The following is a 16799-nucleotide window of genomic DNA, read 5'->3' as shown; positions in this document are numbered from 1 at the left end:
TTAAATAACACACTATTCTAGGTACTGCATACTTATAAAATTGATAGTTCTTTCAATACTGGTAACAAAATTCATAAACACAAAGCATCCATCAGTTTCTAAATTACAAGCTACTATATATTTAGAAAATTTGGCAAGCTTTCTGTCAACATTACAAGTCTTTTTTGTACACAAAAAAAATGATTCTTTAATTCATTTTTTTTATTAACATTTTGCCCATGAGTACAAGGAGTCAAAGTGTTTGCTGCTCCCAATTAGTGCTTTTGATTTTTAGATTACAAATACTACTCTTCATTTGAAAAATCTCAAATTTCATTTGCATAATCTCTGAAACCTCCTAAGTAAATCTCACGTTTTTTAACTAAAAATTTATATTTTATCTGTTATTTTCTCTACCCTAACTTGGACTTCTTGACTAAGAGACAAGTGTACTCTTTGCTAATGTGGAGTCCTTCACTTTCAGGTATGTGTGTGTTTTTTTTCTTATAGCAAAGCCACATTGAGCTATCCTGCTGTGTCAATCAAGGGAAATTGAACCCTGATTTTAGCACTGTAAATGCACAGTCTTGCTACTTTCTGTACCACCAAGGGACCAAGGTTGAAACAAACCTAAATTACCATTTTTTATTTATTTCTACAATGACTTCAAAGAGTAACAGGAAACTAAAGTTGTTTATCATAAACACCTTTAAACTCTTAATGGTATACATCTGTTTATACTTAAATTTAATTGTTTTATTGCCCTTAGCTGTGTCCAACTAATATTCCTGCTACACAAGTAGTAAATCAATTGAGAAATGTGTAGCTTACAGTACCTTATTGAATTACACAATGTATGGACTACTTGAGTTGCTTGCAATAATAACTTGGTAAATTTTTTTTATTCTTCTTCTTTATTTTACATAATATAACCTTATCTAACCTTAAAAGTTTCTCGTTTTAACATTTAAGTTACTTTCATCATAATAAATAAATAACACACATGAAAAAAGGAATTTTAGTACTTAATTGGATTTTAAAAGACACTGAAAAAGAGAAAGAATATAACATAACTGCAAAATCATACAAGAATTGAAATTAGAAGAGTGAAGATTTACTTCCATAGATAAAGCAGTGCATAGAGAAAAACCTGGTGGGGAAACAACCAGTCAAAATAATCACATCATCATCAGTCACATTCTTGAGGAAACGGAATGTCAGCAGGATGGATGCAAGGCCCTGTATTCATGACTGAACCTACAACTCATTGAACAATAGCTGTCACTTCCTCTACAAACATGGGACATGTTAATAATGCCATTACCATCGCAGGACAAAGCAGAAGTCATCATCGCTTGAGAATTCATAATTGGTAAGCAGGAAAAAAAAACAAAATCATTTTCTCTTTCTTTACTAAGAAAGAAACAATTCAACTTCAATGAAAGTCAAGTTTCATACACTCTCTCAGATCTCATATAATCAACTAATATATTTTTCAAGACAATGCTGAGGAAAAGAAAAAGTTATTTCAAATTTAAAAGGCAAATACTTACTGGAAGTTACTACACAAGGAAGTGTCATCCTCCTACTGGTTAAGGGCTATTGTCTGATGATGATTTCATGTTACACTAGTACAGTTCAGGTTAAATGTGTGTAAATTTTAAATAGGAGTTAGCACAAAATGAGTTAGTTCATGCAAATCTCATACGAAGATACACAACAGATCAAACTATTTTGTGCATGGAAATGAGGTATTATCTAAAAAAAAAAAAAGAGCATGATGTTAATGAGTTGAAGAAAACCATGAAATTAAATTCTGTTGGCATCAACTTCAAAATATAGACCAGGGAGGATCATCTGCAGGGTATATAAATATATTCAAACAACCTAAAAAAAAACAGCTTTACTAACAAATGGATGGAATATTAATAAATAACTTAGCTAACTATGAAATTGCATACCACAAACTTCACTGTAGAAAATGTAACAAAAAATAATGGAATTGTACCTCTATGAGTGAAAGAAATGAAAATAAGATGAACAGAACAATGAGACCAACTAATCTTGGCCAATGCTTGAGAAAAAAAATGAAGGGAAGAGAAAGGGTGCAACAAATAAAATTGAAAAGTCTGACACAGAAATGGAAACCAGTAAAGCATCAAAAGACAATGTGTTGTTATTGTCAGTGCTTCAAACACAAGAAAACAGAATATTTGACACATACATTAAATACAAGTTTAAACAAAGATATGATGTGAATATAGACATAAATGTGGAGATGCTAGCAACAAGCAGGTTTAACTAATTAAACAAATGAGCACCTTGCATCACAGCCCAACAAGTGGAAGTGTCAAAGGAACATAACGAGCAAGTTGGGACAAAAATAACAGCAATGAGACATAGGTGAGGAAGACATCAAAGTAGATATGTGATTCTGATTAAAATAATCAAAAGACCAAAAATAAGACAAATCATATTATTCAGGGCAGAAATCTAATGATGGATCAAAATAAAAGATTCTTACCCTTTAAGAACCAAGTTAAACGTTAATAACTTGGCATGGAAGAGTAGAAGTGTTTGAATATATGACCAACTTAAAAATATATTCATAATCCCAATAACAGAAGGTAGAAGACATAAAAGAATCACATAGAGAAATTTTGATGACCCAAGCATTCTAAAATTTAAGGGAAATAAATAGAATATCTCAGAGAAAGAAAAATGAGACAAACAGAAGAGTAAACAGGATTAAGGCTAGCCCTGTAGCAAATAAATCCAGCTCTGCAGACTAAGAAACAAATTAGGCTTGAGTAAGAAATTGATTATATTTACATAACCCACACAACCATTAGACCTGCCAGGAATATTGGTATACAACAGCACAAATATTTGAACCAGAGCTGACAGAGCAACCACAATTTGTCTTTCAAACTGCCGGCCAGTTGCAAAGCAAGGCCTCCAAAACTAAATCAAAGAAATTCTAATAGTGGCAGGTATAGTTGACTCAGAACAAACACAAAACAACTATCAGCAAATCAATGTTGGTTATGGTAGGAAAGCAAAGCTTATTTAAATTCCTGACACTTGCACAATAAGGCATGTGGAAGATGGAAGACTGGAGAATTATTGATAAGTGATGCATGCTTTTCAATGCACAAAGAATACTGAGAAATGTTTAGTCACATTTCATTTACAGAATGAGTTCAATCTTAACAAGGAATGATTTTTCAGTATTTCAAAGATGAATCTACCTGATTTGAAATAGTTACAAAAGTTACTTTTTCTAAGTACACAATACTACCCAAAAAAATGCTTGAAGCCTAATTTTGTATACCTAATCTAAATAGCTTGATGTTTTTCATTTCTGAAAATTAATCCTAATTTGATGTTTTAATTTCATATTGTTTAATAAGCTTCTAAGTCAATTAATTAAGCCACAAGAATTTATGCTTTCCATCTTGTTTCAATTTACTTCTAACTTAATTCAAAAATATTACCAAAAAAAACTGCATTAAACATTTCTCATTTAGATTCCTTTTTTTTTAATATAATGTCCTCCTTAAGTTACATTCCATTCAATTACATGTACTACAAATAAAACTGGACAAATATAAAACAAAAGAGTACTTTACCTACATCACCAATGTGAAATGTATTACTAATTAGTTTCACCTCCTTCTCATTACCCCAACAAACAGCATTAATAGTATCTTCTACTGAGTCTCTAAGAGTAAAGTTTAGCACACAGAGTTTAGAAAAGGGATCTGAAAAACAAAAAAATAAAAATACAAGATAAAATGGAAGAAATTTTATGCACTGACAAAATTCTCTAAATCTAATGGATATTTGAATTACAAATTCTCTCATTTAGAATATGTTTCAAGAGTCTGTGATTAAACATACATTTTAGTAAAAATTGGCAGTGAAGTAATACTTAATAATGAATGGTTCTTAATGGTTTCTTGATTATAAGGGCACTGAATAAAATTATCAATACACTAGGTTGAAGTAATATAATTTCTAAACTGATACCTCATGATGATAATTTATTGTTCAGAAGAAGGAATATTTTGTAAAGTGATTTACAAATCTTAAATTAGGGTAAATTTTAACGACAAAACCCTCCATCAGCTCTGTTTAACCAGCATTAAACATTGGGAATTTATTTCTTGAAATGCATACATTCATTAATTCTTATCAAAAGTCCAGATTTATTTTTATAGATGTACATATCACTGTAATGCAACATAATATTTTTCTATTTCATAAAGAGCAACTATTTTCCTACAACAGACTGCTGCTGTTAATAAATGTCAGTTTTAAATGGGGAGAAATGTAGATTTGAATACCTGTATTTACTCTTCTTTTTTATGCTCTAATTTTAATTCAGATGTGAGGTTTTTCAAATTCTGATAGACAATGTATCCCCACAACTGTGTGAGTTCTGCTTCTACAAATATCTGTTTTACAAGAATATATTCTACCCTATTCTCAATGTAGTTTGTACTTACAATTTTTTGTCTATCCTTTAAGTACAATTTGTTTTGTTTTATGCTCTTGCAACCTTTAGTAATGTAACATATTATCCAAGGTAAAGTGCTACTGTTGTGTTACAAAGCTTCCTTTAGATATGAAAATCAACATGATTGATATGTTGTTTCTGTAATATATTACATACCTTTCTTATTTACAACTATAGGCCATTAAAAAACAAAATTATTTTTTGCTCATTCTGCTTTGATTCTGTTCTTTAGGTTGCCTAATTACCATGTATTGTTTTTATACAAACAGTTTAGGTATAAATTTGAATGTTTTATAAATCTAATGAGAAGTATATGCTTAAGTTCTGTAATTAGCATATTTATTTAACACCCAAAATTATTTTTCTAATTACTATTATTTTAACTTCCACTTTTTACACAATTTCCTGAATGATTAATTAATAATAGGTCTCAAGAATTACTAAAAACCATCATATTGTCAATAATCCAATAAAGAAGAGCTTTTTTATTATTAAATTATAAAAAATAATGATTAAATACCTGACCAATTTCTTACCAAATTCTTTACATTTCTTGAGTTTGCTTATGAAGCTGCATACTGAGTAAAGGCAAATTTATCATCCAATAATGAAAAATTACAAAAAATCGTTTATTTCAAACACATAACAATTTGCCAACATCTACCTTTTCTATTAGGCACAAATCGTAAATTTTGTTTTACTATAACAGCACCAACAACAACGCAATTAGGAAGATTTGGAGCCAACTCTGCTATGGAAATTCTTTGTAGAAATTGGTTTACAATGTCTCTCTGATCAAAACCAGAACCTGCCCTTGACCAAGACATATTCAAATCTGCAATAAAATACATAAATCATGAAAAAATAAGCTAATTTATATCTTTTTTAAATTAAATTATCAACAAGCTTAAGATTAGTTAAACTTTCTGCTACATTCAATGCACTGAAAATATATTTTAAATATAAAACAAAATAAACAGTTAATCACCCATAACTTGTGTTTTGCCCAATACCACACTAAATGATACTATGTTTCAGTGCTTCATGTTTGTAAAATGGGCAGGGCTAAAGATTATGCATGTCAAACAGTACATGAGACTTGTGAACCTTTTTGTTTTACTCAGTAGCATTTCCTTAAAAGTTTGAATATAGTAGAAGATAGGTGTACAGCAAGTAACAGAGACATTTATATGGCTTATCTCTCGCAAAACGGAAAACAGTTAAACAACGTGACACAACTAGGTCTTGATTAATATTTGTGAAATACGTTTTTAGAAGTGCTACTTGAAACATCTATTATTTTTAAATTGATAAAGTATCATTACATTTTCTTTGAATAACTTCAATAAATAATTTCAAATTTAGAATTCAAAAAAGATAATTATTTTTATACACTGTTTATAAATCAGTAGTAATTAAACTAATAAAAATGTTCCTGTCTTTCTCTCTCTCTCTATTACAAATGTTGCATTTTATGGAAATCAAATTTCCTGAAATTTGAGGCAATTCTTGTCAAATGGATGACTGGTTTCTATAAAAAATATCAGATAGTGATAAAATTATTATTACTAGTAATAAAAGATTTCTGTCACAAATATATTTTATATGGGTGTTTTTGCAATTTTTACCACTACTTCTCCCCATTTAAATGGCAGTTTGTTGGGTCTATGGAGAGATGCATACAAAAGTTTTGCATTGTGTGTGCTTCTTTTGTTGTTGTTTTTTACATTCATTACCACTATTGCACTTCCTTTGGATGGAACTTCACCAAATTTGGTATGGAGTTTCATTCAGTACATGAGAAGATGTATAAAAACTTTCAGATTTGCATTTTGTGGTTCTTGAGAGTTTTTGTGTTTTTTTACCACTAATTCACCCCTGTTGATGAATCATCATCAAATTTAGCATGAATATTTGTTGGGTCCATGCAGAATATATGCAAACTTCCAGTTTCACATTTTGTGTTTTGAAGTTTTTATAGGCATTTTTTAACATTGAATATAAATGAAGCAACTTTTCATGTACAAAGATAACCTTTCATTAATCATTAATTTACATAACTTCCATATCCAAGAGATGGGTACTTCAACTAATATGAGTACATACATACATAAAAGTCTGATGAGCATAGAATGACCATACACAGTATTAATATTTTAAGAGCATAAAACCTAAAATTTAATCTCATAACAAGTAATTGAAATTTTCAATTAAAAGAAGAGTATACATTTTTTTATGACTTGTGTTACATTGGATTGAAAAAACAACAACTGACTTTTCTGAAAAGTACTGGATCTGCTACCATTATTATTTTACTTTTTAAATTTTCCACAAAATATGACTGATAGGTCTAATGTTATTCTTTATACCAACATTACAACTCAGTGTCAGCAGAGAGGACAGACATTACCTTCCCTGAACCCAATAAAGATTATAATTTTTCTAAATTGAAATGTATTTCCAATAGGTGCTTCCCTCTTCTCACAATATTAGCTTTTCTTGTTTTATCTGTCCTCTATTTGTAAACTATTCTTTAACACATGCCACAAGGCTTTATCATCCCTCTGCTTGTATCCAATGTTCCAACATGTCTCTCATGCAAATCATCATATATCACTTCTCCATCAATAGGACAGCACTAGTTTCACATGGTGCACATCACTCCCTCTATGTGCCACTACCAGACTATTACTTCAAAGTTGGGTGTTCAAAGAACACCTCAAACTGAGAGGAAAAGATCATATGATCTAAGGAGAGACACCACATTATATCTGAACAATATATCTCATCACCATGAAAAGTGACATAGTCAGGAGAACCAGACATGGCAGAACATGAAGAAAATGCATATGTATAGTGGAGGATGGTGTATCAAAGAGACCTTAAAGGATTTGGAATCACTCAATTACACAATCAGAAGTGGGTAAGTTATGATGTGTTCCATGGTGTAGAGTGACTAGAGCATGGCAGACCACACTTGGTAAGTCAACTACATCCAAAACCTCACTTGATGGATACTAACATCCTCATGAGGTTATAATGAAGATCACATCATTTTCATCTCAAGTCAAAGAGTCCAGAGGGAGTCTATCAGAAGACTCCAGGAATGCACACAGGGTGGCCTAGGTGCCAGGAATCTGGGAATGTTTCATCTGTAATCCAAAGGAAGTCCATCACATGCATTCAACCCCTAGAATCATGAAACAAGCCTGAAACGACCCAGGTCATCAACAACTTTGAGAAGCATAACATGCTATGAAGACCTTCACAATCCACAAAACAAAAGAGCAATCAAGAGGGGAAGATGGACAAACCAAAATCCATGTAAGGATTTGTGATTGGTTCACTCAATCTCCAAAACCTCACTTGCTAGGTACTGATATCAACATCTAATGGAATAAGTAGAGTGATGGAGCTGATGTTGGGAAACAAGAAAGAAATTGCACTGGGAAAGACACAAGTAGAAATAAGCCAAATGATGTCAAATGTAATTGATTAGGGTAACCTGGGAAAGATCAGGAGAAGAAGGTTGCAAAGAGATAAAAGGGTGGGAACAAGGACCCCAGAAGAACACCATGCAAGCAATAGAACAACAAAGGACAAAAAACAGGATAAGGGAGTCTATCCAGATCAGGATGAGCGTAAAATTGAGATACAGAAGATATCTAGACAGGAGAAAAGGAGATCTGAACTTCATGAACCACAGAGGTCCTACACAGGGAAGCAAGTCTGGATAAAGAATAAGGTATGAGAAGCATTACAAGGTCTTGATAATATCAAGGATAAAATTATCTACTCTATAATGACAACAAGCCAGGAGGAAAAGAAAATATGCCTGCAAAGAGGTGAAACAGAAAACACACAAACAGCAGTTCAAACAGTGATAAAGTGAGGATATGAAGTAGCACATTAATGTCTCAGGCAGAAAGTGGCAGACACCTTGGTATCAAATGGACCTGGAAAGAATAAATCAACATAGAAAGGACAGAGAACATAAAAACTATGTAGAAATGGGGAAAAAAAGAAAAATGGGATAATGACACCCATGACCCCTAAATTGAAGAGACCAAAGAGCTCACAAGGAGCAAAGTGAGGCACTCAGAGATACAGGCAACCATTGCATGAGAAGCCTGGAAACCCCAAGTAAATGTCCAAGAGTAACCAACACTCCACTTGCTTAAATAAACAGCCAAGAAAGAAGAGCAAGTGGAATGGGTTAAAAATTGAGAAAAACAAGAAAACCTCACCAACGTCCTTATAAAAGCAAGGCATGAATATGGAGAATATATGGTGTGGAATATAGTGCCAGAAAATGGGGTTGAATGAGCAGATTGGGACAGAAGGGAAGATGAAGGAGAGGGACCACCTGCAGTTGGAGCAACTACAAAAACCAAGGTCCAGTAGGCTAAGAAAAAACAATCAGAAGGGCCATGCACTAAGTAACATGGATGAAGTATGCAAATAGGATGGAAACACAAAAGAACAAAAATACCAATCAGACAACTAAAGCTAGAGGATGGGGAACCAGGGGCAAAAATAAGGTAATTTGTGATTGAGGGTGGTGACAAAGACATCAAGAAGTGGCATACAAAGATGAACTACCAAAGAAATGAGATCCAGACAGAAAGACAATCATCAAATGGATTGAAAGTTGAGAACATTTATGTGAAGAGAAATCTCCAACAACCAATGATCCAAAACTCCTCAGTGCACTCCAGCTTTGAAGGAAACTATCCATAAACAAATGAAAGGTTGGCCTCTGAGGAGGAAGTGGGATTTCTGCTGACATATGGGTCTTGTTCAACCTCCAATGTAGATCAACGATCAAGGGAAGAGAAGATGAATAGAAGCATCCAAGAGATCCTGTGTGAGGAGTACCAGTTATGAAGAGCCCACTAAAACAAATACATATGAGCCATACCAAGAGTATGATAGGTATCATATCACCAATCCAAAAGTGATATAACCACACCAGTTGGAAGTAAAGGAGGAAACAAGCCTGTCCAAACAGCCAGTTCCATAGAATGGAGGCTGAGATGAGATGGTAGGACCTGATCAAGATGGGTGTTGAAGAAAACACCCAAATGTACAAAGTATTTGGGAGGATGAAGGAAAAACCCCTCCAATGTGATCAACCATCCCACCTACCTAGCTTTGAGAAGGAGCTGACAAGTAGAACTGGATTACTCCCATTTGGAATGAGGAAGAAAAAGCTAGTTGTCCATGTGCACATGGAAGTGCAGCCAAGAGTATAAATACACAGCAAGGAAATGAGACCAAAGAGCAGGGCATTAAAAGGTATACCATTCCACAATGAGCAAACTGTCTCAAAGCCCACAGTGGATAGGCATATCAATGCCATCACTTAACAGGATGGCAAAAGCACAGTGATATACACCAAAAGAGGTAACAACAACTTTGAAATTCATGATAGATACTAAACCAGTAAAAAATGTATGGCAAACATGGGTAAATCAAACGATCTCAAAGAAAAGTGCAATGAAATAAAGTTAAACCATTTCTAGAGTAATCGGTGTTCTCAAAAAAAACATCTGCACTTCAGAACTACCAAATAAGGAGTGATAGTTTGACAGTGGCACACAGAGTGAGTCACGTGTCACATGATAGTAGTGCGCTCTTAATGATGAAGAAGTGAAGCATGATGATTTACATAAAAGATGTGATGGGACTTTAGTAGTGCGCTCTTAATGATGAAGAAATGAAGCATGACAATTTACATGAAAGATGTGATGGGACTTTGGATTCTAACAGAAGAATGATGAAGGCTTGTGGCACACATTAAAAAAGTTAGCAAATAGAGGGCAGCATAAAACAAACAAAAAACTAATCTTGTGAGAGGAGGGAAAGTACCATATCAAAAATAACTCTCAGAAATGTGACTTAGAATTTGAAAAAGCTTGTCAAAACTTAGCTTAAAATCCTACTGATATACACCCACATTATATTCATTTGTCAACAATGTGTGTAGTATGAAACTGAACAATACAATAATTCAAATTCTGTCACATACTGAGCAAGACATTTTAGAAAATGTTACATTTTATTAGTATATTAGTATATCTATATTAGTATATTATTATTATTAATGCCATTTAGTTGTGAAAAACTTGTTTCAGTTGAAACTCCTTTTGCTCATTCTGAGTTTTTCACCAAATGTCTTCAAACAACACATATCCTCTTAACTTCTTACTTATCATAATGTTAATTCAAAAAATGTAAATATTGCAATACAGTGAGACAGCAAATAACCATTAATTAAATTTTCTAAAAACAGTTTTATTATTATTTAAAAGATTGTCGATAAATGTCATTTTTTCAAGTATATGAACTGTTCAATAATGTCTGGACATATTTTAGGTGAAAAAAAATCACTATTGTTACCCTTGAAATTTGTATATATTTTTTAATTTAATGAAAAAAATAAATGACCATAGGCTTCACTGGAGAAAATCTGTTATAAGGGTGCTACAGAACACACAAAAAAAGGATCAAATAAGACATTTTTTAATAACTGACATATTATTAATAAATTAACAATGACACACTGCATGACAGAATATTGATGTTCAATGTCAGTCTTTTTTTTAATTTTGCTGACAAGAACGCTAAACCTTTAAAAAACTATGTTTGTCCCACATTAGGAATTACATACAAGAGATCTATTATAAAACCTTTCACTCAGGGTGTTTGTTTTCTTAATGCTCTTGATATTGTTCTTCTGTTATAAATAAAATAAGATGTTTAAATTGGAATGTACATATATATAGATCCATAGGTAAACATTATAAAAAACACTGCTCCAGCTGCAGATTGTATTTTCACTTGTTGACATACATGTGAATAGTGATCTCTGATCAAATCCATGAAAATGATGACTATATACTCACTCAAGTCTTTAATATTTAAAAAAACCACAGACTAAATCTGTAACACTGAGAGCACCTTCATGCTTCAAACATCAACATAATTAACCCAGTTTTACTAATTAGGGACAACACACTTATTTCAGAAATAACATAATAGTGTAGGAGCTTTAAAATAACCTCACTCACTTAAAACATCTAAATATTTGTCACCCAACTCATTAAATGATCTAAATACTTTTGTAAATCAGTAAAATCCTCTTTAAAGATAGCAAAACCCACAACCTTAACATCATCTGAAAATGTATGTAACTTATTGACTATTCCCTCATTTATGTCACTGATGTAAATCAAAAAGAGAAAGTCCTAAAAATGACTGAGCCCTGAGGTACCCTGCTTGTAACATTAATCCAGTTTGACCAAACTCCATTTGTAACAACCCTCTGGTTTCTTCCATTCAGCTACTCTTCTATCCAACTTGCTAACTTAACACCCACACTTACAGAGAATTTTTTAAAACAGGCTTTCATGTGACACCTTGTACAAATGCTGTCTAAAGATCCAAATATACATCCTTAACCTCATCTGCATATGTAGTGACATTTTCAAAGAATGTCAGAAAATTTGTAAGCCAAGATTTTCCCTTAGCAAAACCATGTTGGCTTTCCTAATAAAATTCTAAACTTTGCAAAGCATTTTCTAACAGTATTTCCAAAACCTTTTCCCCCAACTAATGCAAAAGTAATAGATGTATAATTATTAGAAAAATTTTATCATCTTCCTTAAAAAGAGGTGTTACATAAGCTAACTTTCAAACTTCTGGTGCCTGCCCACTATTCAAGGAAGACTGACAAAAAAAAAAAAAAAAGTAATAAGTGACACATGTACTGAGTCTTTAACCTCTTTCAAACTTTTTAGGGAATGTTATCTGGCCCAAAAGCATTATCATTTTTTTAAACTTCCCACTTTTTGCTTAACTAGCCTAGAATTAATGCAGTCATCTTGTTTAATCTCATTTTCATTTATCAACTGTTCAGTATGTAGAATACTGCTTGAATCTTCATTAGAAAAAACAAAGAAAAAGCAGAATTTAATAACCCAGCCACCTAATAATCATCTGATACTAGCCTTCCTTTATCATCCTTCAAAGGTCCTACACTCATTTTAACATTTTGTTTATCCTTAATGTATTAATTTTTGCAGTCAGCCAACCATTTCTCATAAATCCTTTTTGTTATCACAATTTCCTGTTTCAATAGCTTTCTCGATATTCCGAATCTCATGTCATACCAATAAATTTAGATTTATTAAATTTGTGAAGCTTTTCTTTAATTTTATTTCTTACACTCTTTATGAACTATCCTTCTTTTGTTTTGCGTGTGTGTGTTTTTTTTATTTGGTCTGCTACAGTTTCGTATTCCTAAATACATCAAATATTTCGATGGATTTTGGGTTTTGCTTTCAGTAAATTTGGAAAAAAATATTTTTAAAGCTACAACGCTCATCACGTCGCTCGCCTTGGGTGGTATAAACTGGTAAACAACAAGATTAAAAGCTGGAGAAAAATATCATATGAAGTTACGAATACATGACTTTTATTAGAATTATAATTTATATGAAAGCCGTGACCTGTTTGCGTAGATTATACACTATTATTAGTAATAAAATACTAGTACTAGCACTTGAGACTATAGTACAGATATACTCTGTTCAGATGTTTTAAACACTAGCCTACTAATTCATACTTCTATTTTTCATTATTTTTTGAACTGTATATGCATAATACTTTTGTGAAACTAATTCAACACCTACCAATCAAAGCTGTCACAAAAACTGTATCACATCAATCTCGTCTGCTTCTTAAATATTCTTAATAACTACCACTAGGATGCGTTTAAGATAGTAAAAAAATATAAAAAAATATCAACAAATATTCTTCACATGATATATTTCAATAATTTTAGTACAAATGCCTATTTTAAGTTTAGTTCGCTATTTAGTTATACTTCTTTTCCTCCTCTTTTCGACTGTAAATGATCCAGTCGATAGCATACCATGTTGTGAACATGAATGTTCGTAGTTAGAGCCGCGATATGCCGCTGAACGAGCTTCGCTCTTTCGTTTGTGACGGCATTATATCTACGTCTTTAAATCCCACTATTTGATTAGGAATATCCATATCGGCAGTACATGCTAAGTGGTTCCCCTCCTTCTTGTTAGGAATTCTCAATAGGTATAGTAAAACTTGAAACCAGAGGTGTTTGACATAGATGATTATCCTGTGACCTATAAGGTGTCACGTTAGATACACAGCTAAGTTGTGATATGTTATTAAATTTCGTGCACAGTTACGTGAAGATTAAATGTTCCTAATTTTGAAGTTACAGATGAAGATGGTGGCTAGTCAACACCACCTTCTGCTAACTCTTGAAATACTTTTTATCAATTAATAGAAGAATTAATGGATAATGCCTCCACGACTGAATAGATGAACATATTCAGTAATGAGGTTCGAACCAGTAACCCCCAGATTACAAATAGTGTCCTAATCAAGCCTAAGAATCTAACAGATGAATATTCAATGAAAGGTTACAGTTGGAATCAAATGTTAATGACAGCCAAGGATTCTGACAAATATTCTTGCTTTCTCAAGATTCAAGTGAGGTTATATAGAAACTTCCGGACTAAACTCATGCCTAATGAGTTGGTTAGTATATATCAATCTTCCTGAAGTGCATTCTTAAGTTTGTAATTTAACACAGTATGTAAAATTAACAAACTCTGTAAATCAGGTAAAATATATATCATGTTTTGCTAATTTTAGTTTATTTTTCATGTTTATCTCATGCAGTTTATTTATCAAGACCCATAAATGATAGTCGTAATTGGATAAATGTAGTATTTCTTTGTTTGCTTTGAATTTCGCGCAAAGCTACACGAGGGCTATCTATCTCCACTAGCCGTCCCTAATTTTGCAGTGAAAGCCTAGAGGGAAGGCAGCTAGCCATCACCAGCTCTTGTGGGATTAATCGTCACATTATAATGCCTCCACGGCTGAAAGGGCAAGCATGTTTGGTGTGACAGGGATTCGAACCCAAGACCCTCAATTTACAAGTCGAGTGCCTTAACCACCTGGCCATAAATGTAGTAATTTAGATTGTTTGCTATGTTATGACATTGAAATTAATCTTGCTATCATTCGTTTTGCACATATTATATTACACAGTGCGTATATGCAAGAATTTGTGGTTGACTACTCAAAACATGTTTAGAGTAGAGTAGTCTATTCTTGTTTCTGTATGTGGTTACTTCAGTTTCATGACATTGCCTAAGTTGAGGTAACCCTAACCCAGTAGATAGTGTCCAAGTTTTATGTTTGCACACTTTTCAAAAACATGAGGGGTAAGCAATTGGCGCTAGAGTCATTGAGGAATGAATTATGTGTTGGTAGATATAATATGAAGCAGAAATAGAATTGAAAGAGAACGAAGTTTACATGGGTAATCCGTCTTCTCTCGACCCTGCCCAGTCACTGTTAATGTCAGTAGATTGTTTGTTTGTTTTGGAATTTCGCACAAAGCTACTCGAGGGCTATCTGTGCTAGCCGTTCCTAATTTAGCAGTGTAAGACTAGAGAAAAGGCAACTAGCCATCACCACCCACCGCCAATTCTTGGGCTACTCTTTTACCAACGAATAGTGGGATTGACCGTAACATTATAACGCTCCCACGACTGGGAGGTCGAGCATGTTTGGCGCGACGCGGATGCGAACCCGATGCCAGTAGAACCTGTTATTGGCGATAATTATTTTGACAGTCTGCTTCTTCCAGTGCTATTCCAGCCTGTGTCTCTCCTGAAGAATAAGCCTTTTTGGATTATATTTCTTAGATATGTTAACTTTTATCTGTATCCCCAGTGTCATATAATCCTACCATTTTCCTGTCGCACAGTGCCTCACCATCCGAGTATTTTGTGTTATCTTTCTACTGAATGCAGAGGCTAGTATGCCTCGACCACTATTATTTTCATTTTCTGGCTTCTCAGCAGTTCAAATTTCTTCTGTACCCTGCAAGTTGTGTGAGGTTTTCCTAGGTTAAGTTTCCCGCGTTCATGTTGCATTTACTTCTTTCTTTTGGTGCTTTTCAACCATCCACCTCTTTTCTGAGACAATTCACAGTTCCCTATTAATGAAAGATCACAAGCCAAATATAGAAGATGAACTTTATGAAGTACTTAAAAAAGGAATATCAGTCACTCAGGAATATCTGCGCAAACTCATTAAAATCATCCCACATCGATGTGGTTGGTTAATTTAATGTTTTATGGCACAAAGCAGCTAGGCTATCTGCGCCAAACATCCGATAAAAAGGTAAAAGTAAAGTAAATTGTAGTAAAATTCACAAAAAAAATGAAGGTAAAACAAAACAGAGTTAAAAAACATAAATAACATAAAACCAATGTTAACTTCTAGTCTATAACGTTAAGAGAGAAACTATAGTAAGAGAAGTTGTAAAGAACTTTCTGTAGCATAATGGTAATTATCATAACCCACCAGGAAGACTAACAGGTAAGTGCAAGAACCACCGCCAGCCTTTCGAGTCCTAGTTTTGAGTTATTTAACATTATGACCATTTTCAGAGAGTAAAGTAATACAAGTTTTAAAAGACTTGTAGCAAAATTTTAATAATAACTCGCCAGGTTGACTAACGGGTAGTTCAAACAGCAACGTTAGTCACCTAAAGTTGGCCTTTCCAGTCCTGATGTCGAGTTATTTAATGTTACGGCCATTTTCTGAATGGGGTCCAGCATCTTTAATGCCGATCCATAGTCGAGTTTCGATCGAATAAGAGCACGATATATCTTTAGCATAGAACATCGATCCGCTCCCCAAGTGGTAGTAGAGATGGCAAGGAGGATGTTCATTGCTCTTGTACATTTGACCCGTAGCTGTTTAATGTGTGGTATAAAGGTCAGCTTACAGTCAAAGATAAGCTCCAAGAACTTGGTCTCAGGGACCACAGGCAGTGCAACTTCACCAATACAGAGTTTAGGATCAGGATGAATACCCCATTGGCGGCAAAAATGCATGCAAACGGTTTTAGAGAGAGAGAGAGAAAAATTAAAGCCGTTTGCCGTGGTCCACTTCAGTACACGATTGAGGGCAGTTTGTAGCTGCCGATAAATATATTTCATGTTCGACGACTGACATGATATGTGAAAATCGTCCACATAGAGCCCGTTTGCGATAGTAAAAGGGAGTTGTTCAGTGATGGAATTAATCTTTATACTGAAAAGTGTGACATTCAATACACAGCCCTGAGTGACTCCAAGTTCCTGTAGAAAAGAAAGGGAGAGTGTCGAACCCACACGAACTTGAAATCTCCTGACTATTAAATTTTTTAATAAAAATGAAC

At 33.4% G+C, this 16799-nt stretch overlaps 1 protein-coding gene across 3 annotated transcripts in view; it reads right to left on the bottom strand.

The window, feature by feature from the left end:
- The window catches only part of hdm (meiosis specific with OB domains hold'em), a 77432-nt gene extending 63981 nt beyond the window's left edge, over positions 1 to 13451 (bottom strand). For all 3 annotated transcript variants that reach the window (XM_076469466.1, XM_076469467.1, XM_076469465.1), the window contains exons 1-3: positions 13198 to 13451; positions 5166 to 5336; positions 3612 to 3743 (exon numbers count right to left, since the gene is read on the bottom strand). In XM_076469466.1, coding sequence (XP_076325581.1) covers positions 3612 to 3743; positions 5166 to 5328 — 295 coding nt within the window. In that variant the 5' untranslated portion in view covers positions 5329 to 5336; positions 13198 to 13451. The remainder of the gene's footprint in view (positions 1 to 3611; positions 3744 to 5165; positions 5337 to 13197) is intronic.
- Between the last annotated feature and the right edge of the window lie 3348 nt (positions 13452 to 16799).

The sequence above is a fragment of the Tachypleus tridentatus genome, chromosome 12, assembly GCF_004210375.1.
Source record: "Tachypleus tridentatus isolate NWPU-2018 chromosome 12, ASM421037v1, whole genome shotgun sequence".
NCBI classification, from domain to species: domain Eukaryota; kingdom Metazoa; phylum Arthropoda; class Merostomata; order Xiphosura; family Limulidae; genus Tachypleus; species Tachypleus tridentatus.
The sequence above is the reverse complement of the archived record's forward strand: the minus strand, read 5'-3'. Positions and strand labels throughout refer to the sequence as shown.